General features: G+C 43.6%; 1 protein-coding gene across 2 annotated transcripts; it reads left to right on the forward strand.

The window, feature by feature from the left end:
• LOC311127965 (calcium/calmodulin-dependent protein kinase kinase 2-like) lies at window positions 1–23,911 on the forward strand. Of its 2 annotated transcripts, XM_084159876.1 has the most exons (16): window positions 1–302; window positions 5,007–5,608; window positions 6,167–6,214; window positions 7,200–7,253; window positions 7,865–7,916; window positions 14,078–14,211; window positions 14,437–14,473; window positions 14,661–14,682; window positions 15,585–15,676; window positions 16,365–16,564; window positions 16,703–16,756; window positions 16,963–17,036; window positions 17,129–17,216; window positions 18,206–18,337; window positions 18,941–19,053; window positions 22,007–23,911. In XM_084159876.1, exons 2-16 carry the CDS (start codon window positions 5,075–5,077, stop codon window positions 22,077–22,079), a joined length of 1,707 nt encoding a protein of 568 aa, XP_084016002.1. In that variant the 5' UTR covers window positions 1–302; window positions 5,007–5,074; the 3' UTR covers window positions 22,080–23,911. The 2 variants fall into 2 exon arrangements, with proteins under 2 accessions (XP_084016002.1, XP_084016003.1); XM_084159877.1 differs by lacking the exons at window positions 18,206–18,337; window positions 18,941–19,053; window positions 22,007–23,911 and adding an exon at window positions 18,065–18,186.
• Window positions 23,912–24,852: the final 941 nt, after the last annotated feature.

The following is a 24,852-nucleotide window of genomic DNA, read 5'->3' on the forward strand; positions in this document are numbered from 1 at the left end:
AGGCCAATTCCATGGCAAGTTTGTTTCAGCTATGCTCCGAATAGCTATTTTCTGTTGTGAATCTACTGGGGTAAATAATAGAACCGTTCGTTTGAGAGGGTCCATCACCCACAGCATTTCACCCACCGGCCACAAGGTGTCTGCCCAACTACATTGGTCCGTCAGAGGATTCTCGCTACTTATCACAACGATACCCCCGTTCAGTTTCTCTATGTAGCTAACCAGCAACATCAACGCTATTTCATACCTCAGGTGGCTAGCACACGGAATACCTTTAGTTGACATTTGCACTTAATGAAAAGGTAAGTTTTTGTGCAAGTGTTTCTACCACGCATCACGTTAACGGTCGAGGGCTTGTTTTTGTGAAGCGCGAGCGTCGCCTTCCCTCAACATCATTCTGTATCGTGAAGCTAACTAAGTTGGCTAGCTAGCTCCACAATCAAGTACGACGATACGTGGGAAATCTGTCAAGGTGTATTGAACATTTTATGTTCGTATGTCAATTATATAAATATGCCATTACCTATAACATGACCTTATTTGGCAATACATAGCCTAAACAATAGCTAAGCTATTTTAAAGTGCGAAAATCTTCGTTAGGGTTAGCAACCTAGCTAGCTATAAACTGTAACGTTAGCTATGTAACATATCCTGCACAGCAGTAACGTTTGCTATTTTTCTGTAAGCTGTTGTGAAGGTGAACCTTGCATGGTTCTCTGTTTTGTGTGTTGATGTGGTAATGTACAGGTTATAAGTATCTTCCTCGGAATGAGCCACCTGGGTACCGAATTGTGGGCTTGCAGACTAACATTGTCATTTAATGCGAATTGCTTCCCATCCAATTAATGTGAACAGATCATATCGATAAGTCATAGGCACCCAGGTCAAATCATGATACCAAACTTGCCAAGTGTTTGCTTGCAACATCTGTTTGGTCAAGTATATTTGAAATAGGCCTAATGGGTTTCCAGATGTTTAGCCGTCAATCCCATTGAGTCCACTGCATAAATATTACAGTAGTTACATCAGCTATATAGTCTGCTTGAGAGAAGAGACTTCTCTTGCCATTCACAGGGGCTTATCTGGTCTCGGACTATAGATCAGTGACAGGGTTGTAATGTTGATCTGTTAATGATGTTGAGAATACTCCTCTGCTACATATGGCCCTGTGTGAGTGTTGTTGTCCTCAGAGTGAATCCCCAGATTCTGATACCCACCCAGGTCAGATCATGTGACTGTTGTTATGATATGAGCCAGTGGCATCTGGAGCAGAGCAGCATCTGTTTGTTTCCAGGGCTGGAAGCTGCTTCGTCAGCGATCCAGTGTAATGAGGGATCAGGGTAGTTTAATGGTTTGAGCCTCAGATCTCTAGGAGCAAGGAAGTAAGTTGTCTTTGGACTCCATTTCAGCCAATTTGACAAGAATAGGGACAAGAAAATGTGTTAATATGTAGGCTAACTCTGAAGTGTGTGTGAATATCTCAACCACGGATTGTGTTTGCATTAGCATCTCATGCGAGTGGAAATAGGTCTTGAGCTGGGCCTCGCCAACCATCTGAGATCAAAGTAGGTCATGGATAGTTGACTGCACTCCGATTATAGAAAGCCCCATGTACACAGTGGGTCACGTCTCACCACGTTCCTCTACTCTCCTCAAGCTAAATCAGGCTATCAGAGTTGAGTTGTGACAGCAGGGGAGTTTACAGTGCTACTCTGCTCTGAAAAGAAGGGGGGGGGCACATCGTTGTTGGGTCTGATATCCTTTATTTTCTGTGATCTGTTGAAACCGACCCCGTTTGATATTGTATTGTTACTTGGTAACGAGGGAAGGAGGAAGATTCATAAAGGTTGTCCAATCCACAGCATGTTCTGGAAATGTTTCTCTTCATCAAAAGATGAAACACACAATACCTGTTGTTGACTCTCCCCCAGCAGATGGAGACTGCCAGTGAGTGTGTGTGGGGGTGTTTAATAGGAGGCTGTCTTGTGGATATAATGAGCTAGGGGTCAGTGGTGAAGTACAGCGGGTACCAAAAAGGGAGAAAGGCTGGACGTGACTGAGGGGACAGGGAGTGGTGGTGAGGCAGAGAAGGAGACACAGACAGAGGTTATAGAGAGGAAGCTAGAGGGAGTTTTATGAATAGAGAAAATGTCAAAGAGTGTTGAAAAAGAGTCAAGGAGAGAGCAAAATAAATTCACTCCCCCAAGACAGTGGTGGTAAAGAGAGAGGGATGAATAGAGAGAATGTGGAGGCGAGAGAGAGAGAGAGGAGAAACGAGGCCACCTGGAGGGGGCTTCTTTTCCCACACACATTCTCCTCGTTTTTTTTTTATTTTTTTTATTTTTTTTATTTCACCTTTATTTAACCAGGTAAGCCAGTTGAGAACAAGTTCTCATTTACAACTGCGACCTGGCCAAGATAAAGCAAAGCAGTGCGATAAAAACAACACAGAGTTACATATGGGGTAAAAAAACATAAAGTCAAAAATACAACAGAAAATATATATACAGTGTGTGCAAATGTAGCAAGTTATGGAGGTAAGGCAATAAATAGGCTATAGTGCAAAATGATTACAATAGTATTAACACTGGAATGCTAGATGTGCAAGAGATTATGTGCAAATAGAGATACTGGGGTGCAAAAGAGCAAAATAAATAACAATATAGGGATGAGGTAGTTGGGTGGGCTAATTTCAGATGGGCTGTGTACAGGTGCAGTGATCAGTAAGGTGCTCTGACAACTGATGCTTAAAGTTAGTGAGGGAGATAAGAGTCTCCAGCTTCAGAGATTTTTGCAATTCGTTCCAGTCATTGGCAGCAGAGAACTAGAAGGAATGGCGGCCAAAGGAGGTGTTGGCTTTGGGAATGACCAGTGAGATATATCTGCTGGAGCGCAGACTACGGGTGGGTGCTGCTATGGTGACCAATGAGCTAAGATAAGGCGGGGATTTGCCTAGCAGTGATTTATAGATGGCCTGGAGCCAGTGGGTTTGACGACGAACATGTAGTGAGGACCAGCCAACAAGAGCGTACAGGTCACAGTGGTGGGTAGTGTATGGGGCTTTGGAGACAAAACGGATGGCACTGTGATAGACTACATCCAGTTTGCTGAGTAGAGTGTTGGAGGCTATTTTGTAAATGACATCGCCGAAGTCAAGGATCGGTAGGATAGTCAGTTTTACGAGGGCATGTTTGGCAGCATGAGTGAAGGAGGCTTTGTTGCGAAATAGGAAGCCGATTCTACATTTAACTTTGGATTGGAGATTCTTTATGTGAGTCTGGAAGGAGAGTTTACAGTCTAACCAGACACCTAGGTATTTGTAGTTGTCCACATACTCTAGGTCAGACCCGTCGAGAGTGGTGATTCTAGTCGGGTGGGCGGGTGCCAGCAGCGTTCGATTGAAAAGCATACATTTAGTTTTACTAGTGTTTAAGAGCAGTTGGAGGCTACTGAAGGAGTGTTGTATGGCATTGAAGCTCGTTTGGAGGTTTGTTAACACAGTGTCCAATGAAGGGCCAGATGTATACAAAATGGTGTCGTCTGCGTAGAGGTGGATCTGAGAGTCACCAGCAGCAAGAGCGACATCATTGATATACACGGAGAAAAGTGTCGGCCCAAGAATTGAACCCTGTGGCACCCCCATAGAGACTGCCATAGGTCCAGACAACAGGCCCTCCGATTTGACACACTGAACTCTATCTGAGAAGTACTTGGTGAACCAGGCGAGGCAGTCATTTGAGAAACCAAGGCTATTTAGTCTGCCAATAAGAATGCGGTGGTTGACAGAGTCGAAAGCCTTGGCCAGGTCGATGAAGACGGCTGCACAGTACTGTCTATTATCAATCGCGGTTATAATATCGTTTAGGACCTTGAGCGTGGCTGAGGTGCACCCATGACCAGCTCGGAAACCGGATTGCATAGCAGAGAAGGTACGGTGGGATTCGAAATGGTCGGTGATCTGTTTGTTAACTTGGCTTTCAAAAACTTTCGAAAGGCAGGGCAGGATGGATATAGGTCTGTAGCAGTTTGGATCTAGAGTGTCACCCCCTTTGAAGAGGGGGATGACCGCGGCAGCTTTCCAATCTCTGGGGATCTCAGACGTTATGAAAGAGAGGTTGAACAGACTAGTAATAGGGGTTGCGACAATTTCGGCGGCTAGTTTTAGAAAGAAAGGGTCCAGATTGTCTAGCCCAGCTGATTTGTAGGGGTCCAGATTTTGCAGCTCTTTCAGAACATCAGCTGTCTGAATTTGTGTGAAGGAGAAGCGGGGGGGGCATGGGCAAGTTGCAGCGGAGGGTGCAGAGTTGGTGGCCGGGGTAGTGGTAGCCAGATGGAAAGCATGGCCAGCTGTAGCAAAATGCTTGTTGAAATTCTCGATTATTGTAGATTTATCGGTGGTGATAGTGTTTCCAAGCCTCAGTGCAGTGGGCAACTGGGAGGAAGTGCTCTTATTCTCCATGGACTTTACAGTGTCCCAAAACTTTTTGGAGTTAGTGCTACAGGATGGGGGGGGGGTACTTGAGATAGAGGTAAACAACCTTGGTTGGCTAGAATAGATAACCTAACCCCCTATGGAGGCTTCAATGAGTCCAACCGTTCGGAGATGTTGTTTTTGATTCTAGCACTATTTGGAGTTGTTAGCACATGGAGAAACTGTATGCTAGTAACGTCGTAGCCTAGCCTAAGTTCATACAGCTGTAAGTTGATTGATTCTCTAGTTATGAAGTTGCTCTGTGTTTTCATACTTTTCCTAGGATTTGTTTGTTGGCACCTCAACTCGTTTTGAGTTGAAAGAGCTAAAATGTTGTTGCAGGTTGGAATTCCAAGGGGGTCTGGCACATCTTGCTATTTTGCCCATGAACAAGGTCAGGACCTAGGCTCTGTGTCTGTCTACAGACCTGTGTTGTAACTGTTAGCCTAAATGTTAGACATTTTTTGTTTTTTCATCCTTCAAGTTCTCTGTGTTGAAAAGTGAAATATATTTTGTATTGTGTGTTTTCTCTTAGCTGTCTTCTCTCCTGAGGTAGACCACTGATGGAGCAGCGGCCAATAGGCTCTGGGGACAGTCTACGTCATGTTTCCGTGTGTTTCCTCCTGGCCCTCTGCTGAGCCCCCTTCGCCCTGTTGCCATGCCTCCCTGCTCACACACACTCATACTCAGCCCCTGCTGTGCAGCTGCCCTGCCCCAACGATGAACCCTCAACCCCACCCTGTCCCAGACTACCTGGAGTCCCTCATCGTGGTGACAGAGTACGAGCCCAAGGGAGGTGAGGAGGTGGAGGACATGGACAGCTCTGAGACCCCTGAGCCTGGCGCGCCCCCCTTCAGAGCCCACTCCTGCCACCAGCTGTCCCACGCCGTGGGCCGCCCCGAGGCCCTGTTCCCCAAGCCCCATGAGCACCGGGGAAGACTAAACCTGTCAGACAGGAAGCTATCACTGCAGGAGCGCTCCCAGACGGCCTCGTCTCCCTGCGGCTCCCCAGGGCTCAACGGCCGCTTCATCTACCCCTCGCTGCCCTACTCGCCCATCACCTCGCCCCACTCCTCCCCCCGGCTGCCCCGTAGACCCACCGTGGAGTCTCACCGCGTCTCCATCACTGACCTGCAGGTAGGCTACGGCCATTTAACCTCCTACTTGGTCTGTTTAATAAAACACAATTTTTGTGTTAGCCAAATTCTATGAATGCACATCAGCTGAACATGTGCATTTGTCCCCAGTGGTAAATGAAGCAGCATACTGGTATAAAGGTTGAGTCTATGTGAAGGTAAGGTCCATGGTCTTATTAGATGCCAGCTCACTCCCCATTAGATCTCAGAAGCATAGTCCAGTAGACTCCATGTAGAGATGGTTTGTGTCCCAAATAGCACCCTATGGTCTCTAGCTATGCTGTTACCCTTCTCCTTGAACACCTCTAGACTTGACTTGATGTAAACTAGCAGATCCCATTACTCATGGTTTGTACAGACTTAAATTTTGTATGTTTAGTCATGCTGACTTTTGTTAGTTTGTTTTCCAAGGTGATCCATAATGAAGGTTGTGTTGGGAAGCACATTGCTTTTACATGGATTGTTGGTTCTGCTAATGCTATACCTAATGTGATGATTGTTGTAGACCAAGAAAAATGCATTAGTCAACCAATTGCTTTTTTCTCTCTCTCTCTCAAAGGACTGCGTGCAGCTCAACCAGTACAAGCTCAAAGATGAAATCGGAAAGGTACTGTCGTCGCTCTTCAAAGCACTTCAGATCAACTTTATTATACCACCAGGGGGAAATTAATTTGGTCGTGCTTAAAAAGATGGTACATAAAACATGAAAACACAGAAACTACACAATATATTTAATTAAAAGTGCTATACTGTAGCTACACATTTAAAGTGAAAGTGGAATATGCTGTATACAAGAGGAACCAACAGATTATCTATTATAGAGCCTAATGGCTGTTGGAATAAAATAGTCTGTTTTGATTTTCTTTTGAAGAAGTCCCCATTCCTCTATCTATTTCCCACTGTGCATGTTAAAAAGACGGAGGATCATTAAGGACACAGTTGCCATCATTCTCAGTTCTCCCTGCCAGCCTTGTCCTCATTTCAAATTCTCTGAAAATCCCTGGCCCGGGGAGAGTTAAGAGGAGGATGAGAGGCTGGTATAAATAGCCCTAGTCATCTCCTCCTTGGGTAGTGTGCATGGGGCCAAGTGAGTCTGTTCTGTTCTGTGTGGAGCAGTAGACAATGGGAGCCTGTCAGGATGGAGTTGGAGAGAGTTGTGTTCTGCTATCACCTCATCTCTCTAGTCTGGGATGGGCTTCCTGCTGTAGCCCCAATCTGTTCTCCCAGCTGGGATGTGTGTGTGTGTGTGTGTGTGTGTGAAGGATATACTTTCCAACTAATTGTGCTAAGCTCTGTATATGTGTGTGGGTAGAGAAGCTAGATTGTGTTGCACTAATTAGGCACAAATCTAATATGTGTGGGTGGGTGGGTAGATTTGAATTGGACTGTTGATTTTGAAGCTGCTCCTCATTGAGAGTACTCAGCCCATACATTTCCGATGGGTCAGCTTGGGATAGCTATTCTGTGTGTGTGCGTGCATCCGGGTTTGTGTGTCCTTTTGAGTGTGTACAGCAGGTTTTTATTTGTGTGGATGATTGACAGCTGCTGAATGTCACACTCTGTCTAACTGTTTTCTCCTGTTCTCTGACAAGGGCTCCTATGGTGTTGTCAAGCTGGCCTACAATGAAGACGACAACACCTACTATGTGAGTCCTGCTGGCCACCGTACACACACAACACATACACACACACTCTCACACTGTCATCATTAGTACTAATCGCTATGTAGTGTTGACACGATACAATTATCGCGATACTCAGCGGTATCGTGACAAAGAAATAAAACATGAAGTGGCCCTAATTTTGGAAACTAGCAGCCTTATGTTGTCACCCAGATCACATGTTTATTTTCCAAGCTATAGCACACAATATGTTACATACAATAGGTTTTTTAAAGGACCAAAAAGTTTAGTCTGCTTTGTGTTTTCCTTTTTGCCATGGAAAATCTGGTATCGTAGTATCGCGATACTGGTATCATGACAACGCTATCGCTATGAGGTGTGACAGTATGTGAAGCAGAATAGAGGCAATTGGTAGATAATTAATTAATTGAGGAACACTCGCAGTTCTGTAATGTGTTTCTTGTATTGTGTAAAAGTAGGGTAATGTTTCACATCTACGCCATCCTCTATCCAGAGAAGCATGTGCACAGGTTTGTAGCATGTAACTGCACTCCTTTTTACTGTACATCTCTCCATACTTTGATGTCAGACTTCTCTCCTTCTCCCTCCCTCTCTTTCTCCCTCCCCTCCTCTAGGCGATGAAAGTACTGTCCAAGAAGAGGCTGATGAGGCAGGCAGGTTTCCCACGTAAGTACAGAGCATGAGGCAGATAGTAAATCCAGCAGGGAGTACATAGCCTAGCTAGTAGTGCTTGGACGATAATCCGAAAATTACCGACATTGTCTTCTTCTTACCGAAGCATTTTTCGTACGTGACTAGTTTTCTGTGATTTTGCTACACAGCGTTCATGTAGATAGTTCTAAAACCGATGCATTATGTTGATTCCTGCTTTGAAAGTATCTGCCTGGAACGATACATAGCAGCAGGAGCAACCCAGGGTGTCAAAAACACTTCGAAATTTGAAGTTGGAGCAACTTCTAAATTTGATGTTTGGAGAAACGTGGATAAATTGGTAAAACCGTGAGATCTTGTTGTACATCAAGTAGCCTAGGCCTAGCATTGGAAAGTTTTTGTAGGACATTAGCCTACATTTACTGATAGGTTTAATCAATTAGCTTTCATGGCTATATAGCAGCAATATCATATTTAGAGATTGCAATCTAGCTAAATGTTTTGCCTTTAAATTGTTTAACTTGGGTGAAACGTTTCAGGTAGCCTTCCACAAGTGTCCCACAATAAGCTGGGTGAATTTTGGCCTATTCCTCCTGACAGAGCTGGTGTAACTGAGTCAGGTTTGTAGGCCTCCTTGCTCGCACACGCCTTTTCAGTTCTGCCCACAAATTTTCTATAGGATTGAGGTCAGGGCTTTGTGATGGCCACTCCAATACCTTGACTTTGTTGTCCTTAAGCCATTTTGCCACAACTTTGGAAGTATGCTTGGGGTCATTGTCCATTTGGAAGACCCATTTGCGACCAAGATTTAACTTCCTGACTGATGTCTTGAGATGTTGCTTCAATATAGCCACATCATTTCCCTTCCTCATGATGCCATCTATTTTGTGAAGTGCAACAGTCCCTTCTGCAGCAAAGCACCCCCACAGCATGATGCTGCCACCCCTGTGCTTCACGTTTGGGATAGTGTTCTTTGGCTTGCAAGCGTCCCCCTTTTTCCTCCAAACATAACGATGGTCATTATGGCCAAACAGTTCTATTTTTGTTTCATCAGACCAGAGGACATTTCTCAAAAAAGTACGATCTTTGTCCCCACGTGCAGTTGCAAACCGTAGTCTGGCTTTTTTATGGCGGTTTTGGAGTAGTGGCTTCTTCCTTGCTGAGCGGCCTTTCAGGTTATGTCGATATAGGACTCGTTTTACTGTGGATATAGATACTTTTGTACCTGTTTCCTCCAGCATCTTCACAATGTCCTTTGCTGTTGTTCTGGGATTGATTTGCACTTTTCGCACCAAAGTACGTTCATCGCTAGGAGACAGAACACGTCTCCTTCCTGAGCGGTATGACGGCTGCGTGGTCCCATGGTGTTTATACTTGCGTACTATTGTTTGTACAGATGAACGTGGTACCTTCAGGTCTTGGCTGATTTCTTTTGATTTTCCCATGATGTCAAGCAAAGAGGCACTAAGTTTGAAGGTAGGCCTTGAAATACATCCACAGGTACTCCTCCAATTCACTCAAATGATGTCAATTAGCCTATCGGAAGCTTCTAAAGCCATGACATTGTTTTCTGGAATTTTCCAAGCTGTTTAAAGGCACAGTCAACTTAGTGTATGTTAACTTCTGACCCACTGGAATTGTGATGCAGTGAAATAATCTGTCTGTAAACAATTGTTGGAAAAACTACTTGTGTCATGCACAAAGTAGATGTCCTAATCGACTTGCCAAAACTATAGTTTGTTAACAAGACATTTGTGGAGTGGTTGAAAAACTAGTTTTAATTACTCCAACCTAAGTGTATGTAAACTTCATGGGCAATAATATGGAGTTGGTCCCCCCTTTGCTGCTATAACAGCCTCCACTCTTCTGGGAAAGCTTTCCACTAGATGTTGGAACATTGCTGCGAGGACTTGCTTCCATTCAGCCACAAGAGCATTAGTGTTGTGCGATTAGGCCTGGCTTGCAGTCGGCATTCCAATTCATCCCAAAGGTGTTCGATGGGGTTGAGGTCAGGGCTCTGTGCAGGCCAGTCAAGTTCTTCCACACCGATCTCGACAAACCATTTCTGTATGGACCTCGCTTTGTGCACGGGGGCATTGTCATGCTGAAACAGGAAAGGGCATTCCCCAAACTCTTGCCACAAAGTTGGAAGCACAGAATCGTCTAGAATGAAATTGTAGGCTGTAGCGTTAAGATTTCCCTTCAATGGAACTAAGGGGCCTAGCCCGAACCATGAAAAACAGCCCCAGACCATTATTGTTCCTCCACCAAACTTTACAGTTGGCACTATGCATTCGGGCAGGTAGCGTTCTCCTGACATCCGCCAAACCCAGATTAGTCCGTCGGACTGCCAGATGGTCAAGCGTGATCAATCACTCCAGAGAACTCGTTTCCACTACTCCAGAATCCAATGGCGGCGAGCTTTACAACACTCCAGCCGACGCTTGGCATTGCGCATGGTGATCTTCGGCTTGTGTACGGCTGCTCGGCCATGGAAACTAATTTAATGAAGCTCCCGACTAACAGTTCTTGTGCTGATGTTGCTTCCAGAGGCAGTTTGGAACTGTTTAGTGAGTGTTGCAACCGAGGACAGATTATTTTTACGCGCTACGTGCTTCAGCACTCGGCAATCCCGTTCTGTGAGCTTGTGTGGCGTACCAAAGCAGTTGTTGCTCCTAGATGTTTTCACCTCACAATAACAGCACTTACAGTTGACCGGGGCAGCTCTAGCAGGGCAGAAATTTGACATACTGACTTGTTGGAAAGGTGGCATCCTATGATGATGCCACATTGAAAGTCACTGAGCTCTTCAGTAAGGCCATTTTACTGCCAATGTTTGTCTATGGAGATTGCATGGCGGAGTGCTCGATTTTATACACCTGTCAGCAACGGGTGTTGCTGATATAGCTGAATCCACTAATATGAATGGGTGTCCACATGCTTTTGTATATGTAGTGTACTTGGCACTGGAAATAAATTGTCTATAGCCCTGCCGCTAATGTAAAGTAACTTTCCATTAAACAATTGTTTTTATTGTTGTATGCTATTTATTGTTATCGAGCAAGAAACACTGAACAAAAATATAAACGCAACATGTAAAGTGTTGCCAGAAATTTTCCAAATGCACAAAAAATGTATTTAGCTAAAATTTTGGCCACAAATTTGTTTACATCCCTGTTAGTGAGCATTTCTCCTTTTCCAAGATAATCCATCCACCTATCAAGAAGCTGATTAAACAGCATGATCATTACACAGGTGCACCTTGTGCTGGAGACAATAAAAGGCCACTCTAAAATGTGCAGTTTTGTCACTTACAGATGTCTCAAGTTTTGAGGGAGTGTGCAATTTGCATGCTGACTGCAGGAATATCCACCAGAGCTGTTGCCAGAGAATTTAATGTTAATTTCTCTACCATAAGCCGCCTCCAACGTAGTTTTACAGAATTTGCAGTACGTCCAACTGGCCTCACAACCGCTGACCACGTGTAACCACGCCAGCCCAGGACCTCCACATCCGGCTTCTTCAACTGCGGGATCGTCTGAAACCAGCCACCAGGGCAGCTGATGAAACTGTGGGTTAGCACAACTGAAGAATTTTTGCACAAACTGTTAGAAACCGTCTCAGGAAAGCTCATTGGCGTGTTCATCGTCCTCACCAGGGTCTTTACCTGACTGCAGATCGGCGTCGTAACCGACTTCACTGGGCAAATGCTCACCTTTGATGGCTACTGGCACGCTGGAGAAGTGTGCTCTTCACGGATTAATCCCGGTTTCAGCTGTACCGGGCAGATGGTAGACCACGTGTATGGCGTTGTGTGGGCGAGCGGTTTACTGAAGTCAACGTTGTGAACAAAGTGCCCCATGATGGCAGTGGGGTTATGGTATGGGCAGGCATATGCTATGGACAACGAACACAATTGCATTTGATCTATGGCTATTTGAATGCACATACAGTCGTGGTCAAAAGTTTTGAGAATGACACAAATACTAATTTTCACAAAGTCTGCTGCCTCAGTTTTGATTATGGCAATTTGCATATACTCCAGAATGTCATGGAGAGTGATCAGATGAATTGCAATTAATTGCAAAGTCCCTCTTTGCCATGAAAATGAACTTACTCCCCAAAAAACATTCCACTGCATTTCAGCCCTGCCACAAAAGGACCAGCTGCCATCATGTCAGTGATTCTCTCGTTAACACAGGTGAGAGTGTTGACGAGGACAAGGCTGGCGATCACTCTCTCATGCTGATTGAGTTAGAATAACAGACTGGAAGCTTTAAAAGGAGGGTGGTGCTTGAAATCATTGTTCGTCCTCTGTTAACCATGGTTACCTGCAAGGAAACACATGCCGTCATCATTGCTTTGCAAAAAAAGGGCTTCACAGGCAAGGATATTGCTGCTAGTAAGATTGCACCTAAATCAACCATTTATCGGATTATCAAGAACTTCAAGGAGAGAGGTTCAATTGTTGTGAGAAGGCGTCAGGGCGCCCAAGAAAGTCCAGCAAGCGCCAGGACCATCTCCTAAAGTTGATTCAGCTGCGGGATCGGGGCACCACCAGTGCAGAGCTTGCTCAGGAATGGCAGCAGGCAGATGTGAGTGCATCTGCACGCACAGTGAGGCGAAGACTTTTGGAGGATGGCCTGGTGTCAAGAAGGGCAGCAAAGAAGCCACTTCTCTCCAGGAAAAACATCAGGGACAGACTGATATTCTGCAAAAGGTACAGGGATTGGACTGCTGAGGACTGGGGTAAAGTCATTTTCTCTGATGAATCCCCTTTCCGATTGGTTGGGGCATCCGGAAAACACCTTGTCCGGAGAAGACAAGGTGAGCGCTACCATCAGTCCTGTGTCATGCCAACAGTAAAGCATCCTGAGACCATTCATGTGTGGGGTTGCTTCTCAGCCAAGGGAGTGGGCTCACTCACAATTTTGCCTAAGAACACAGCCATGAATAAAGCATGGTACCAACACATCCTCCGAGAGCAACTTCTCCCGACCATCCAAGATCTGTTTGGTGACGACCAATGCCTTTTCCAGCATGATGGAGCACCTTGCCATAAGGCAAAAGTGATAACTAAGTGGCTCGGGGAACAAAACATCGACATTTTTGGTCCATGGCCAGGAAACTCCCCAGACCTTAATCCCATTGAGAACTTGTGGTCGATCCTCAAGAGGCGGGTGGACAATCAAAAACAAACTCCAAGCATTGATTATGCAAGAATGGGCTGCCATCAGTCAGGATGTGGCCCAGAAGTTAATTGACAGCATGCCAGGGCGGATTGCAGAGGTCTTGAAAAAGAAGGGTCAACACTGCAAATATTGACTCTTTGCAAAAACTTAATGTAATTGTCAATAAAAGCCTTTGACACGTATGGAATGCTTGTAACTATACTTAAGTATACCATAGTAACATCTGACAAAAATATCTCATAACACTGAAGAAAATATTTGTGTAATTCTAAAAACTTTTGACCAAGACTGTAGATACTGTGACGAGATCCTGAGGCCCATTATCATGCCATTCATCCGCTGCCATCATGTTTCAGCATGATATTGCACAGCCCCATGTCGCAAGGATTTGTACACAATTCCTGGAAGCTGAAATTGTCCCAGTTCTTCCATGGCCTGCATACTCACCAGACATGTCACCCATTGAGCATGTTTGGGATGCTCGGATCGACGTGTACGACAGTGTGTTTCAGTTCCCGACAATATCCAGCAACTTCACACAGCCATTGAAGAGTAGTGGGACAACATTACACAGGCGACAATCAACAGCCTGATCAACTCTATGCGAATAAGATGTTGCACTGCATGAGGCAAATGAATCCCCTTTCCGGCAAATGGTGGTCACACCAGATACTGACTGGTTTTCTGATCCACGCTCCCACTTCTTTTTTAAGGTGTTTGTGACCAACTGATGCATATCTGTGAAATCCATAGATTAGGGCCTAATGAATTTATTTAAATTGACTGATTTCGTTATATGAACTGTAACTGTAAAATCTTTGAAATTGTTGCATTTTATATTTTTGTTCAGTGTAGTTGCATTTATCACAATATTACTTTTTGTCCATATTACCCGGCTCTACTAGCTAGTACACTACTCTGGGATTCTGCTGCTGTAGACTAACAAGGCCACTACACTCTCTCTTCCCTCCTGTTCACCTGCAGGGAGACCACCCCCCCGCGGAGCCAAAGCAGCCCCCGAAGTCCCCCCTCAGCCCAAAGGACCCCTGGAACGGGTTTACCAGGAGATTGCCATCCTGAAAAAGCTGGACCATCCCAATGTAGTGAAGCTGGTGGAGGTGAGGCTCTGCAATTTGGATGGCGTTGGTCCTCTTAACTCAAGCTGTTTGTGGACTGCCAATACATAATACAATCATTGAGACTGCGTAGTCTGCACTGTGTCCTCGACCCTGTCAGTGATTGCAAGTTTACTTGTGTTTACCACAGACTGCTAGTAGTGTAGTGTGCTGTAGGCCTAGTATACTTAGTATGTGTTCCTCTCACCTGCTTTCTTCTCCTGCCAGGTTCTGGATGACCCTGGTGAGGACCATCTGTACATGGGTATGATTGGCCTGATTCTCCCTCTGCCTGGCAATCCGCATGCACACACACATGTCCCACTCACGTCCTAATCAGACCTACTCACAGATTAAATGATTTCCCGCTATTATCAATTCAATCATAATAACTAACTAGCTAAAGCATTGTTGATGATGATGTAATGATGGCATCTTTGTTCTGTTCACAGTGTTTGAGCTGGTCAAACAGGGGTAAGTTAAGCCTTTTTTTACTGTAATCATTACAAGCTGGAATGAGCCCAATCTAGTTATGCACAGACGTAGGGCCCTACAAAATCATTGTAATATTTTTCCTGATTCCGTTTAGTTTTTCCCAAAATTCTGTTTGCTCTTTCCAGGTTTCAGATTTTCCCAGTTCTTTCAGGTTTTCTCTCTCAAAATCACACTTTTTAAATAGAAAAACAACTAAATTGGATGTTGTAAGTCCACACAATGCTTCAATCACAAATAAAAAAAAATCGAAATTGTGATTTTTTGGTGTAGTTACCCTTTAATTGAAGTGGCTGTTGTTTAGCGGTGTTTTTGTATTGTATGTGATGAATTTGCTAAACAAATACCCACTGGATTGATGAAAATAATCATGATATCATTCTGCCAGGTAAGCATAGAGCCTCATGAAACTCTGCAATTATATCCTGAAGTTTGTAGTTAAGTTTTTATTGAGAAGGTTTTTTGGAAAGCCTTTCCATCTACCAGAAGACTGTTTCCATTAGCTAGCATCATCGCTAACGCGTGCACAGCACACACACAGACAGGGGCATTCTCGTTGCCTCTTCAGAAAGTTGCAGGAAATACGTATCACTGATGCATTCTGTTCATGTCTTATGATAAACTTGGGAAAATGTATTCATGTTCAATACATTTAGTTGCTTCTCTAGTATATACAATACATTTTTGAACATTGTTGAATTTCGTTTTAATGTCTGGATTCCGTGATTCCGTCCGCGTTCACGGCATCGCAGATTTTATAGTGCCCTACTGACGCTTAATGCACTGCTCTCTCTGCGTGTGTGTCTGTCTGTGGGTATGTTTACGTGTGTGTGTCTGTCTGTGGGTATGTTTACATGTGTGTGTGCGTGAGTATGTGCGCGCAGGGCTGTGATGGAGGAGATGCCCACGGACAAGCCGCTGAATGAAGACCAGGCGCGGTTCTACTTCCAAGACCTGCTCAGGGGGATCGAGTTCTGTGAGTGGGTTCTCTTCTGTGATCTCAGAACTGTCTGTTCTCTTCCTCTCTTTAGCCACCCACTGCCGCCTTTGCCCGACGCACATAATCTCAGTGGCTTTTAGTGCCATTATTGCACTCAAACAGGACCCTAGTCCCTATATAGTGCACTACTTTTGACCAGAGACTACATTACATTTTCTTTTGACCAGAGCCTATGGTGCTCTGGTGAAAGTAGTGCACTATATAGGGAAAAGGGGGCGCACCCTAAGACTTACCACAAGCTCTGTCTTCTACCAGAGCAGTACAGACGGAGATATGGAGGGAGGGAGATGCACTGTATGGGCACTAGATGCAGCACTCAAAACCTCTCTCCCTCTCCCTTATACAACTACTTAGTCAACCCACCTTCACTTATAGACAAGGTAAGAATCCTTATTTACCTGTATTCTACTAAGGCGTGTGTGTGTAACAGATTGAGATCGTACCAAATAAACTCACCCACAGCTTGAAATGTTGCTAATTGCGCCATTAAATTGGATCCTTTTCAGTGGCGCAAATGGTTAGTAGGCTGTCAAGCAGGCGGTCACAGGTGTTTGCGAGCAGAGGGTAACTAGTTCGAGCCATGGACAAGGACAGTGATGGAAGCGATACTGTTTGCAGCACAGTGATGCCGGTAACATGTGTTGTTGTTGTTTTTGTTTTCCAGTGCATTACCAGAGGATCATCCACCGGGACATCAAGCCCTCTAACCTACTAGTTGGGGAGGACGGTCATATTAAGATCGCTGACTTTGGGGTCAGTAACCAGTTTGAGGGGGCAGATGCCCTTCTGACCAGCACGGTGGGCACACCCGCCTTCCTCGCCCCAGAGACCCTCTCTGAGACCAGGAAGAACTTCTCTGGCAAGGTGAATGAGCTTCTGTCACCCCCTGGAGGGCTCTTTGGAAATGACATATTTTCCTTTGGAATTCCCGTAGGGCAACTCGTATGGGACAATTTAATGATGTGGGTTTTAAATTAAGTCCATTTCTGTTTCTTCTTGTAGGCATTGGATGTTTGGGCCATGGGAGTGACGCTCTATTGTTTCGTGTTTGGAGTGGTAAACCTCTAACCTCTTTCCTTACACTGCTCACTAACCTTACACTGTGTTGCACATATTACCTCACAATCCACATCTGCATAAAGCAAGGTCAGGTTTAACACGGATACTGAACAATTTAACTTGTACATTTTTATACATCATTGTTCACCTAAAATGTTAACTTTTGTCAACCACGTTGACTCTAATTTTACTCCCATCAACAGTGTCCCTTCATGGATGAGCGCATCCTCAGTCTTCATCAGAAGATCAAGACCCAGCCAGTGGAGCTGCCAGAGCAGTGAGTACTACATTCAACTCTACTGGGAGTGATATGATCCATTACAAATGGATGACCGTAAGCATCCTAAGTCTATTGTTGTGGCCCTACAGTGCAGACATATCTGACGATCTGAAAGATCTGCTACTGAAGATGCTGGACAAGAATCCAGAGAGCAGGATATCAATACCACAGATTAAGGTTTGCTTCTTTGTGATTTTCTTATATGTTTATGGTGTGTGTGTGTGTGTGTCAAGAAGTAAGTAATCTCAAGCAGTGTTTCAGAAATCCATTATTTTATTCTGGATAGCTTCCAACACTCAACTCAGCAAATTGGATGTAGTCTATCACAGTGCCATCCGTTTTGTCACCAAAGCCCCATATACTACCCACCATTGTGACCTGTACGCTCTCGTTGGCTGGCCCTCACTACATATTCGTCGCCAAACCCACTGGCTCCAGGCCATCTATAAATCACTTCTAGGCAAATCCTCGCCTTATCTTAGCTCATTGGTCACCATAGCAACACCCACCCGTATTATGCGCTCCAGCAGGTATATCTCACTGGTCATACCCAAAGCCAACACCTCCTTTGGCCGCCATTCCTTCCAGTTCGCTGCTGCAAATGACTGGAACGAACTACAAAAATCTCTGAAGCTGGAGACACTTATCTCCCTCATTAACTTTAAGCATCAGTTGTCAGAGCAGCTTACTTATCACTGCACCTGTACACAGCCCATCTCTAATTAGCCCACCCAACTACCTCATCCCCATATTGTTATTTATATTGTTATTTATTTTGCTCATTTGCACCCCAGTATCTCTATTTGCACATCATCTTCTGCACATCTATAACTCCAGTGTTAATACTAAATTGTAATTATTTTGCACTATGGCCTATTTATTGCCTTACCTCCATAACTTACTACATTTGCACACACTGTATATATATTTTCTATTGTGTTATTGACTGTACGTTTTTGTTTATTCCATATGTAACTTGGTGTTGTTGTTGTTTTTATCGCACTGCTTTGCTTTATCTTGGCCAGGTCGCAGTTGTAAATGAGAACTTGTTCTCAACTGGCTTACCTGGTTAAATAAAGGTGAAATAAAATTAAAATTAAAATTAATACATTTGTGTGTATGTGTGTGCTTACATGATGTTGAGATTGTCTCTCTGCTCCCTCCAGGTGCACCCGTGGGTGACGAGGCACGGAAAGGAACCCCTCCCTCTGGAGGATGATAACTGCTGCATGCTGATTGAGGTGACCGAGGAGGAGGTGGAGAACTCTGTCAAACACATCCCCAGTCTGGCCACTGTGGTGAGTGGTGGGAGGAGGACACACACAGGCCACACACTGCCCTGCCTTTAACACTGGATTAAACATGATAGCACTGGATTAATGGCTCAGAACTCACACTCAGGCTCATTTTACAGCAGGCAGTTTCTTGCTGTCCTGGGACATGAGGTCATACTTTGCAGTTCACAAAAGATGCCTTGTTACGAATGTTCATTTATTGGTTTAATATGTTCAGTTTCCTTTCAGCTCTTTGATTATTTCATCTACCTTACTGTCATACAGTTGGGTAATTAAACTGTGGTTACCAAATAAGTTATAGAGTAATTATTGCATTAGTGCAACTTGATATGAAGTGTTGCTAAATATGTAACTAATTAAAATACTTTGTTTGAACTATAACCAGGAAAAGTGAAAGTATGACTACGGACAATGAATGATCTGCTCATAGCCACTCCGTGATGTGTTTCATACTTAACTCTATGGTATAGCCCTTTCAAAAAGCCCCGGACATAATACAGTCTGATATCTGATTTTGTCCCCCTAAAAAGCCACTGACACAATACAATATCACTCAGAGTTGTGTGGCCAGATCACAGATGTCTGTCTATCTGTCTGTTTATGTAGATCCTGGTGAGGACCATGCTAAGGAAGCGCTCATTTGGGAACCCCTTTGACTGGGGCCGTCAGAGGACAGAAGACAGAGGCACAAGTCTGTCTGCACCGGGACATATGCTCACGTAAGTCCCCCTCTTAGGCCTTTTACACTGCTCTCTAGTCAGTTAGGGTTGCAACATTCTGTTAACTTTCCCCAAATTCCCAGGTTTTCCCGAAATCCTGGTTGGAGGATTTTCTGCTTTTTTTTTTGAAAAACCGGGGAATTAGGGGAAAGTTACCAGAATTTTGCAACTATAAAAGCAGCAGGGTTGGGGTCAATTCCATTTAAATTCCTGTCTATTCAGAAAGTAAACCACATTCCAAATATTCCTAATTGAAAAGCATTGAAGAGAATTGAAATGGACTGGAATTGCCCCTAACTCTGAAAAGCAGTTCATGGTTTTTAATAAATGTAATGTAGCTTCATATTACTCTGGAGAAGCTCTGTGCTAGAGGCACTTTCGTACATGGGCAACATTCCTAACTAGTCTGATCTTGCAAAATGATGCTCCTTTTAGAAGGTGTTAAGATGTATTCTCTCCCTGGGCGACCAATGATATGCTTGCCTGCACTTGCTGTGGCAGCCTCTTAATCTGTCCCCCCCTCTCCTGCCCACCAGCAAAAGGAGAGCGGGAAATGTGAGATACTGCTACATTCATAGTAACCAAAGAAGGTAAAGGACTATGGGCCTGCCACTGCCTTGCCTGCCTATCTATCTTAGTACTATTTAAGTGGTATGAAATACACTTAAGTCCATAGGCATGAATGGTGTTAGTTTGTCAAGTGCTCCTGTGTAACAGTTTAACATACAGTCAATGAAACAATTATAGCCAATACACAGGGGTACTTGAAGCCATGTCTGGGAACCTCTTGCTGATCCCCAACTGCACTGGTATCCGTTATGAAGTGGGGTTGCCTACTACCGAGCGCAAATGTAAGTGTTTTTGGCCAGGTGTGTACTGTACAGCAATGAGCAGAAACCGTCAACTTAGAATCTCATTGTCTAAACCCTGATTGTAATGAACTTCATAACATGATCAAGGTCAACCAGCCTGACTCGATCCTTGGCCAAGCACTTACAGAATTGTAGCCTAAACACTTTGCCTGTGAAAACCCTGAATTAAATTTGGCCAAAGTATCCGTTTATTTTTATGGGTTACTGAATCCTCTGCATGCAGCACCACAATACCCTCCTCCCTCTCCCAAGGACATACCAGTGAACTACTTTCATGTACTTTTTTTTTTTCCTCTGACCTGAATGTTCGACTAACAGCTTGCTAAGTTCCCTCTCTGCTCACTCTCTCCAGTTATGTAACAAGTGAATGGTTCCACTCAGTTTCCCAGCTAAACTGAGGTTAACTAACTATCTATGCAGTGATAGAATTGACACAGCTACAGTGCCTTGCAAAAGTATTCATCCCCCATGGTGTTTTTCCTATTTTGTTGCATTACAACCTGTAATTTAAATTGATTTTTATTTGGATTTCATGTAATGGACATACACAAAATAGTCAAAATTGGTGAAGTGAAATGAAAAAAATTACTTGTTTCAGAAAATTCTAAAAAATAAGTAATGGAAAAGTGACCAATTACCTTCAGAAGTCACATAATTAGTTAAATAAAGTCCACCTGTGTGCAGTCTAAGCGTCACATGATCTGTCACATGATCTCAGTATATATACACCTGTTATGAAAGGCCCCAGAGTCTGCAACACCACTAAGCAAGGGGCACCACCAAGCAAGCGGCACCATGAAGACCAAGGAGCTCTCCAAACAGGTCAGGGACAAAGTTGTGGAAAAGTACAGATCAGGGTTGGGTTATAAAAAAATATCTGAAACTTTGAACATCCCACGGAGCACCATTAAATCCATTATTAAAAAATTGAAAGAATATGGCACCACAACAAACCTGCCAAGAGAGGGCCGCCCACCAAAACTCACAGACCAGGCAAGGAGGGCATTAATCAGAGAGGCAACAAAGAGACCAAAGATAACCCTGAAGGAGCTGCAAAGCTCCACAGCGGAGATTGGAGTATCTGTCCATAGGACCACTTTAAGCCGTACACTCCACAGAGCTGGGCTTTAAGGAAGAGTGGCCAGAAAAAAAGCCATTGCTTAAAGAAAAAAATAAGCAAACACGTTTGGTGTTCGCCAAAAGGCATGTGGGAGACTCCCCATACATATGGAAGAAGGTACTCTGGTCAGATGAGACTAAAATGTAGCTTTTTGGCCATCAAGGAAAACGCTATGTCTGGCGCAAACCCAACACCTCTCATCACCCCGAGAACACCATCCCCACAGTGAAGCATGGTGGTGGCAGCATCATGCTGTGGGGATGTTTTTAATCGGCAGGGACTGGGAAACTGGTCTGAATTGAAGGAATGATGGATGGCACTAAATACAGGGAAATTCTTGAGGGAAACCTGTTTCAGTCTTCCAGAGATTTGAGACTGGGACGGAGGTTGACCTTCCAGCAGGACAATGACCCTAAGCATACTGCTAAAGCAACACTTGAGTGGTTTAAGGGGAAACAGTTAAATGTCTTGGAATGGCCTAGTCAAAGCCTAGACCTCAATCCAATTGAGAATCTGTGGTATGACTTAAAGATTGCTGTACACCAGCGGAACCCATCCAACTTGAAAGAGCAGGAGCAGTTTTGCCTTGAAAAATGGGCAAAAATCCCAGTGGCTAGATGTGCCAAGCTTATAGAGACATACCCCAAGATACTTGCAGCTGTAATTGTTGCAAAAGGTGGCTCTACAAAGTATTGACTTTGGGGGGGGTGAATAGTTATGCACGCTCAAGTTTTCATTTTTTTGGTCTAATTTCTTGTTTGTTTCACAATAAAAAATATTTTGCATCTTCAAAGTGGTAGGCATGTTGTCTAAATCAAATGATACAAACCCCCAAAAATCCATTTTAATTCCAGGTTGTAAGGCAACAAAATAGGAAAAATGGGGGGTGAATACTTTCGCAAGCCACTGTACTTAGCACTGATGGCTGTATTGAATTCTGCTCCTTCTGTCTGTTTTCTAGGAAACAAGAGAGCGGTGAGGGCATGAGAAGTATGGACCTGCCCTTCGTGGGCGAAGATGAGGCTCTTTCCTGATGCTGTGTGGTTTTTCAGCACGAAGGTGGGCGCATGCTAGCGACTCGACTTGCAGCCCCCCCTCAAGCCCACCCTTCATTCACTGCTTTATGTTGTCGCGGCCACCAATGGTTTTTGTTGAGGTGGACAGGACTGTTGGAAGAGATCCAGGACTTGAATATGGAAGTGACTGGAGCCTGGACACCCTTCTGGGGGAATCTCCCTCCTGACTGTCACTCACTTAACCCCATGTCTGTAATGCATGCTCATGTTTCTAGTCATAGCATGCTCTGTCTCAGGCTTCTGCTGTAAAGGTCTGTTAGCCTATACACGTGTTTCTCCACCCTCTCCTCCATTTGAAAATGCTCTCACGTTTACTGCAGGGGTATGGGGGCGGGAGGGGGTGTTTGTTGATGGTTGTACATTTCAAAGGGTGACTCCTGGCCCCCACGTTTCAGCAGAGCAGATTACTTGACTATTTATGATTGTCTGGACCTTTCATCAATGTGGCCAGTTTAGGAACATGTTTTGAGTGGAAACCTGTATAGTAGAGGTTTATTGAAATGAAAAAGGTTTACCAAATTCATAGTATGCATGTGAGTTTGTTAATTTCCCAATGCAAAAATTGTATAAGCTACATAAGTTGCACATTTAATAGATATAGTTGTTGATGCACAATCTATTTGTTTTATTTATTAAGTCCTCACTACTGGTTAATTGTAAAGTCTCCCAGTTACTACAACTGGTAAAGAGCTTTTAAAAACGAAATGAAACTAAATGTTTCTAATATATGTGTTTACTTCTCAAACGTGTGGAGAGCAAATGGGGATGATACAATGTTGAAGCTCAAATCAAAATCATGTGTTTGTTTCTTTTTATATGGTAATAGATTTAAGGGTGTGGTTTTTAAACATCTCATTTTCAGAACACCAAAAAGAAAATGTGTATCATATTTTGTAAAGTAAGAGCAATCATAGAGAAACAAACACCTTTTAACCAAGTGAATATTTGTAATTGCAATGTCATTGTGGTCCTCTGTAGCTCAATTGGTAGAGCATGGCACTTGTAACGCCAGGGTAGTGGGTTCGATCCCCGGGACCACCCATACGTAAAAATGTATGCACACATGACTGTAAGTCGCTTTGGATAAAAGCGTCTGCTAAATGGCATATTATTGTGAAATTGTATAAATTACTGGCTCTTACAAATTAATTTTAATACCAAGCGTATAGCCTAGTGTGACTGCAGACCTCTTGTACAATCTATGCATGACATATCTCTTATGGAAATGTTGGAATTAATTTGACATAGATAAAGTTGTCATCAGATATGGTAAGATACAAACGAGATGGTAGAACTTCGACATTGCCAGTAGAGTGCAATCTTAGATGAGCCCAAAGTGGTCTAATAATCTCCCCAGTTCTCTAGTGGCATGTGTTTTTAACCTCTTGCGCTTTTTGCATGTAGTTAGACAGTGTTGGTGTACAGATAACTTCAGTCACTGGGCATGTTTATGATTCCATAAGATATTATTGAAACAACATTAATTCAACAATTCATGCTTCCACATAATGATTATTTCAGCACCAACGTGTCATTTTCTTGCATGTCACTGCTGTATGTGAAAACACGGACTTGTGTGTTTTTTAAGACTTACTATGCATAAGAAATGTCGCTCTGTTGCAATGCTGGACCCTGTCAGTCAGCCTGTCATGTATGCTGTGTTGTTAGATGGTATCTGAGAGGTCTCTGTATAGCTGACCACCTACAGTGCCTTCAGAAAGTATTCATACCTCTTGACTTGTTCCACATTTTGTTGTGTTACAGCCTGAATTAAAAATGAATTAAATATATTTTTTCTCTCACCCATCTACACACAATACCCCATAATGACAAAGTGAAAACCTGTTTTTAGACATTTTTGCAAGTGTATTGAACATGAAGTACAGAAATAGCTATTTTACGTAAGTATTCACACCCTTCAGTCAATGCATGTTAGAATCACCTTTGGCAGTGATTACAACTGAGTCTTTCTGGGTAAGTCTCTAAGAGCATTGCACACCTGGATTATACAATATTTGCCCATTATTATTTTCAAAATTGTTCAAGCTCTGTCAAATTGGTTGTTGATCATTGCTAGACAACCATTTTCAAGTCTTACCATAGATTTTCAAGCAGATTTAAGTCACAACTGTAAAAATTAACTGTCTTGTTGGTAAGCAGCTCCAGTGTAGATTTGACCTTGTGTTTTAAGTTATTGTCCTGCTGAAAGGTGAATTAATCTCCCAGTGTCTGGTGGAAAGCAGACTGAACCAGGTTTTCCTCTAGGATTTTGCCTGTGCTTAGCTCCATTCTGTTTCTTTTTTATCCTGAAAACATCCGTCCTTAACGATTACAAGCATACCATAACATAATGCAGCAACCACTATTTTTTAAAATATGGAGAGTGGTACTCAGTAATGTATTGTATTTGCCCCAAACATAACACTTTGTATTCGGGGCAAAAATGTAATTGCTTTGCCACATTTTTTGCATTATTACTTTAGTGCCTTGTTGCAAACAGGATGCATGTTTTGGAATATTTGTATTCTGTACAGGCTTCCTTCTTTTCACTCTGTCAATTAGGTTAGTATTGTGGAGTAACTACAATGTTGTTGATCCATCCTCAGTTTTCTCCTATCACAGCCATTAAACTCTGTAACTGTTTTAAAGTCACCATTGGCGTCATGGTGAAATCCCTGAGCGGTTTCCTTCCTATCCTATAACTGAGTTAGGAAGGACACCTGTATATTTG

This window comes from Coregonus lavaretus (genome assembly GCF_964263955.1).
Source record: "Coregonus lavaretus genome assembly, chromosome: 4".
In the NCBI taxonomy this organism is placed as follows: domain Eukaryota; kingdom Metazoa; phylum Chordata; class Actinopteri; order Salmoniformes; family Salmonidae; genus Coregonus; species Coregonus lavaretus.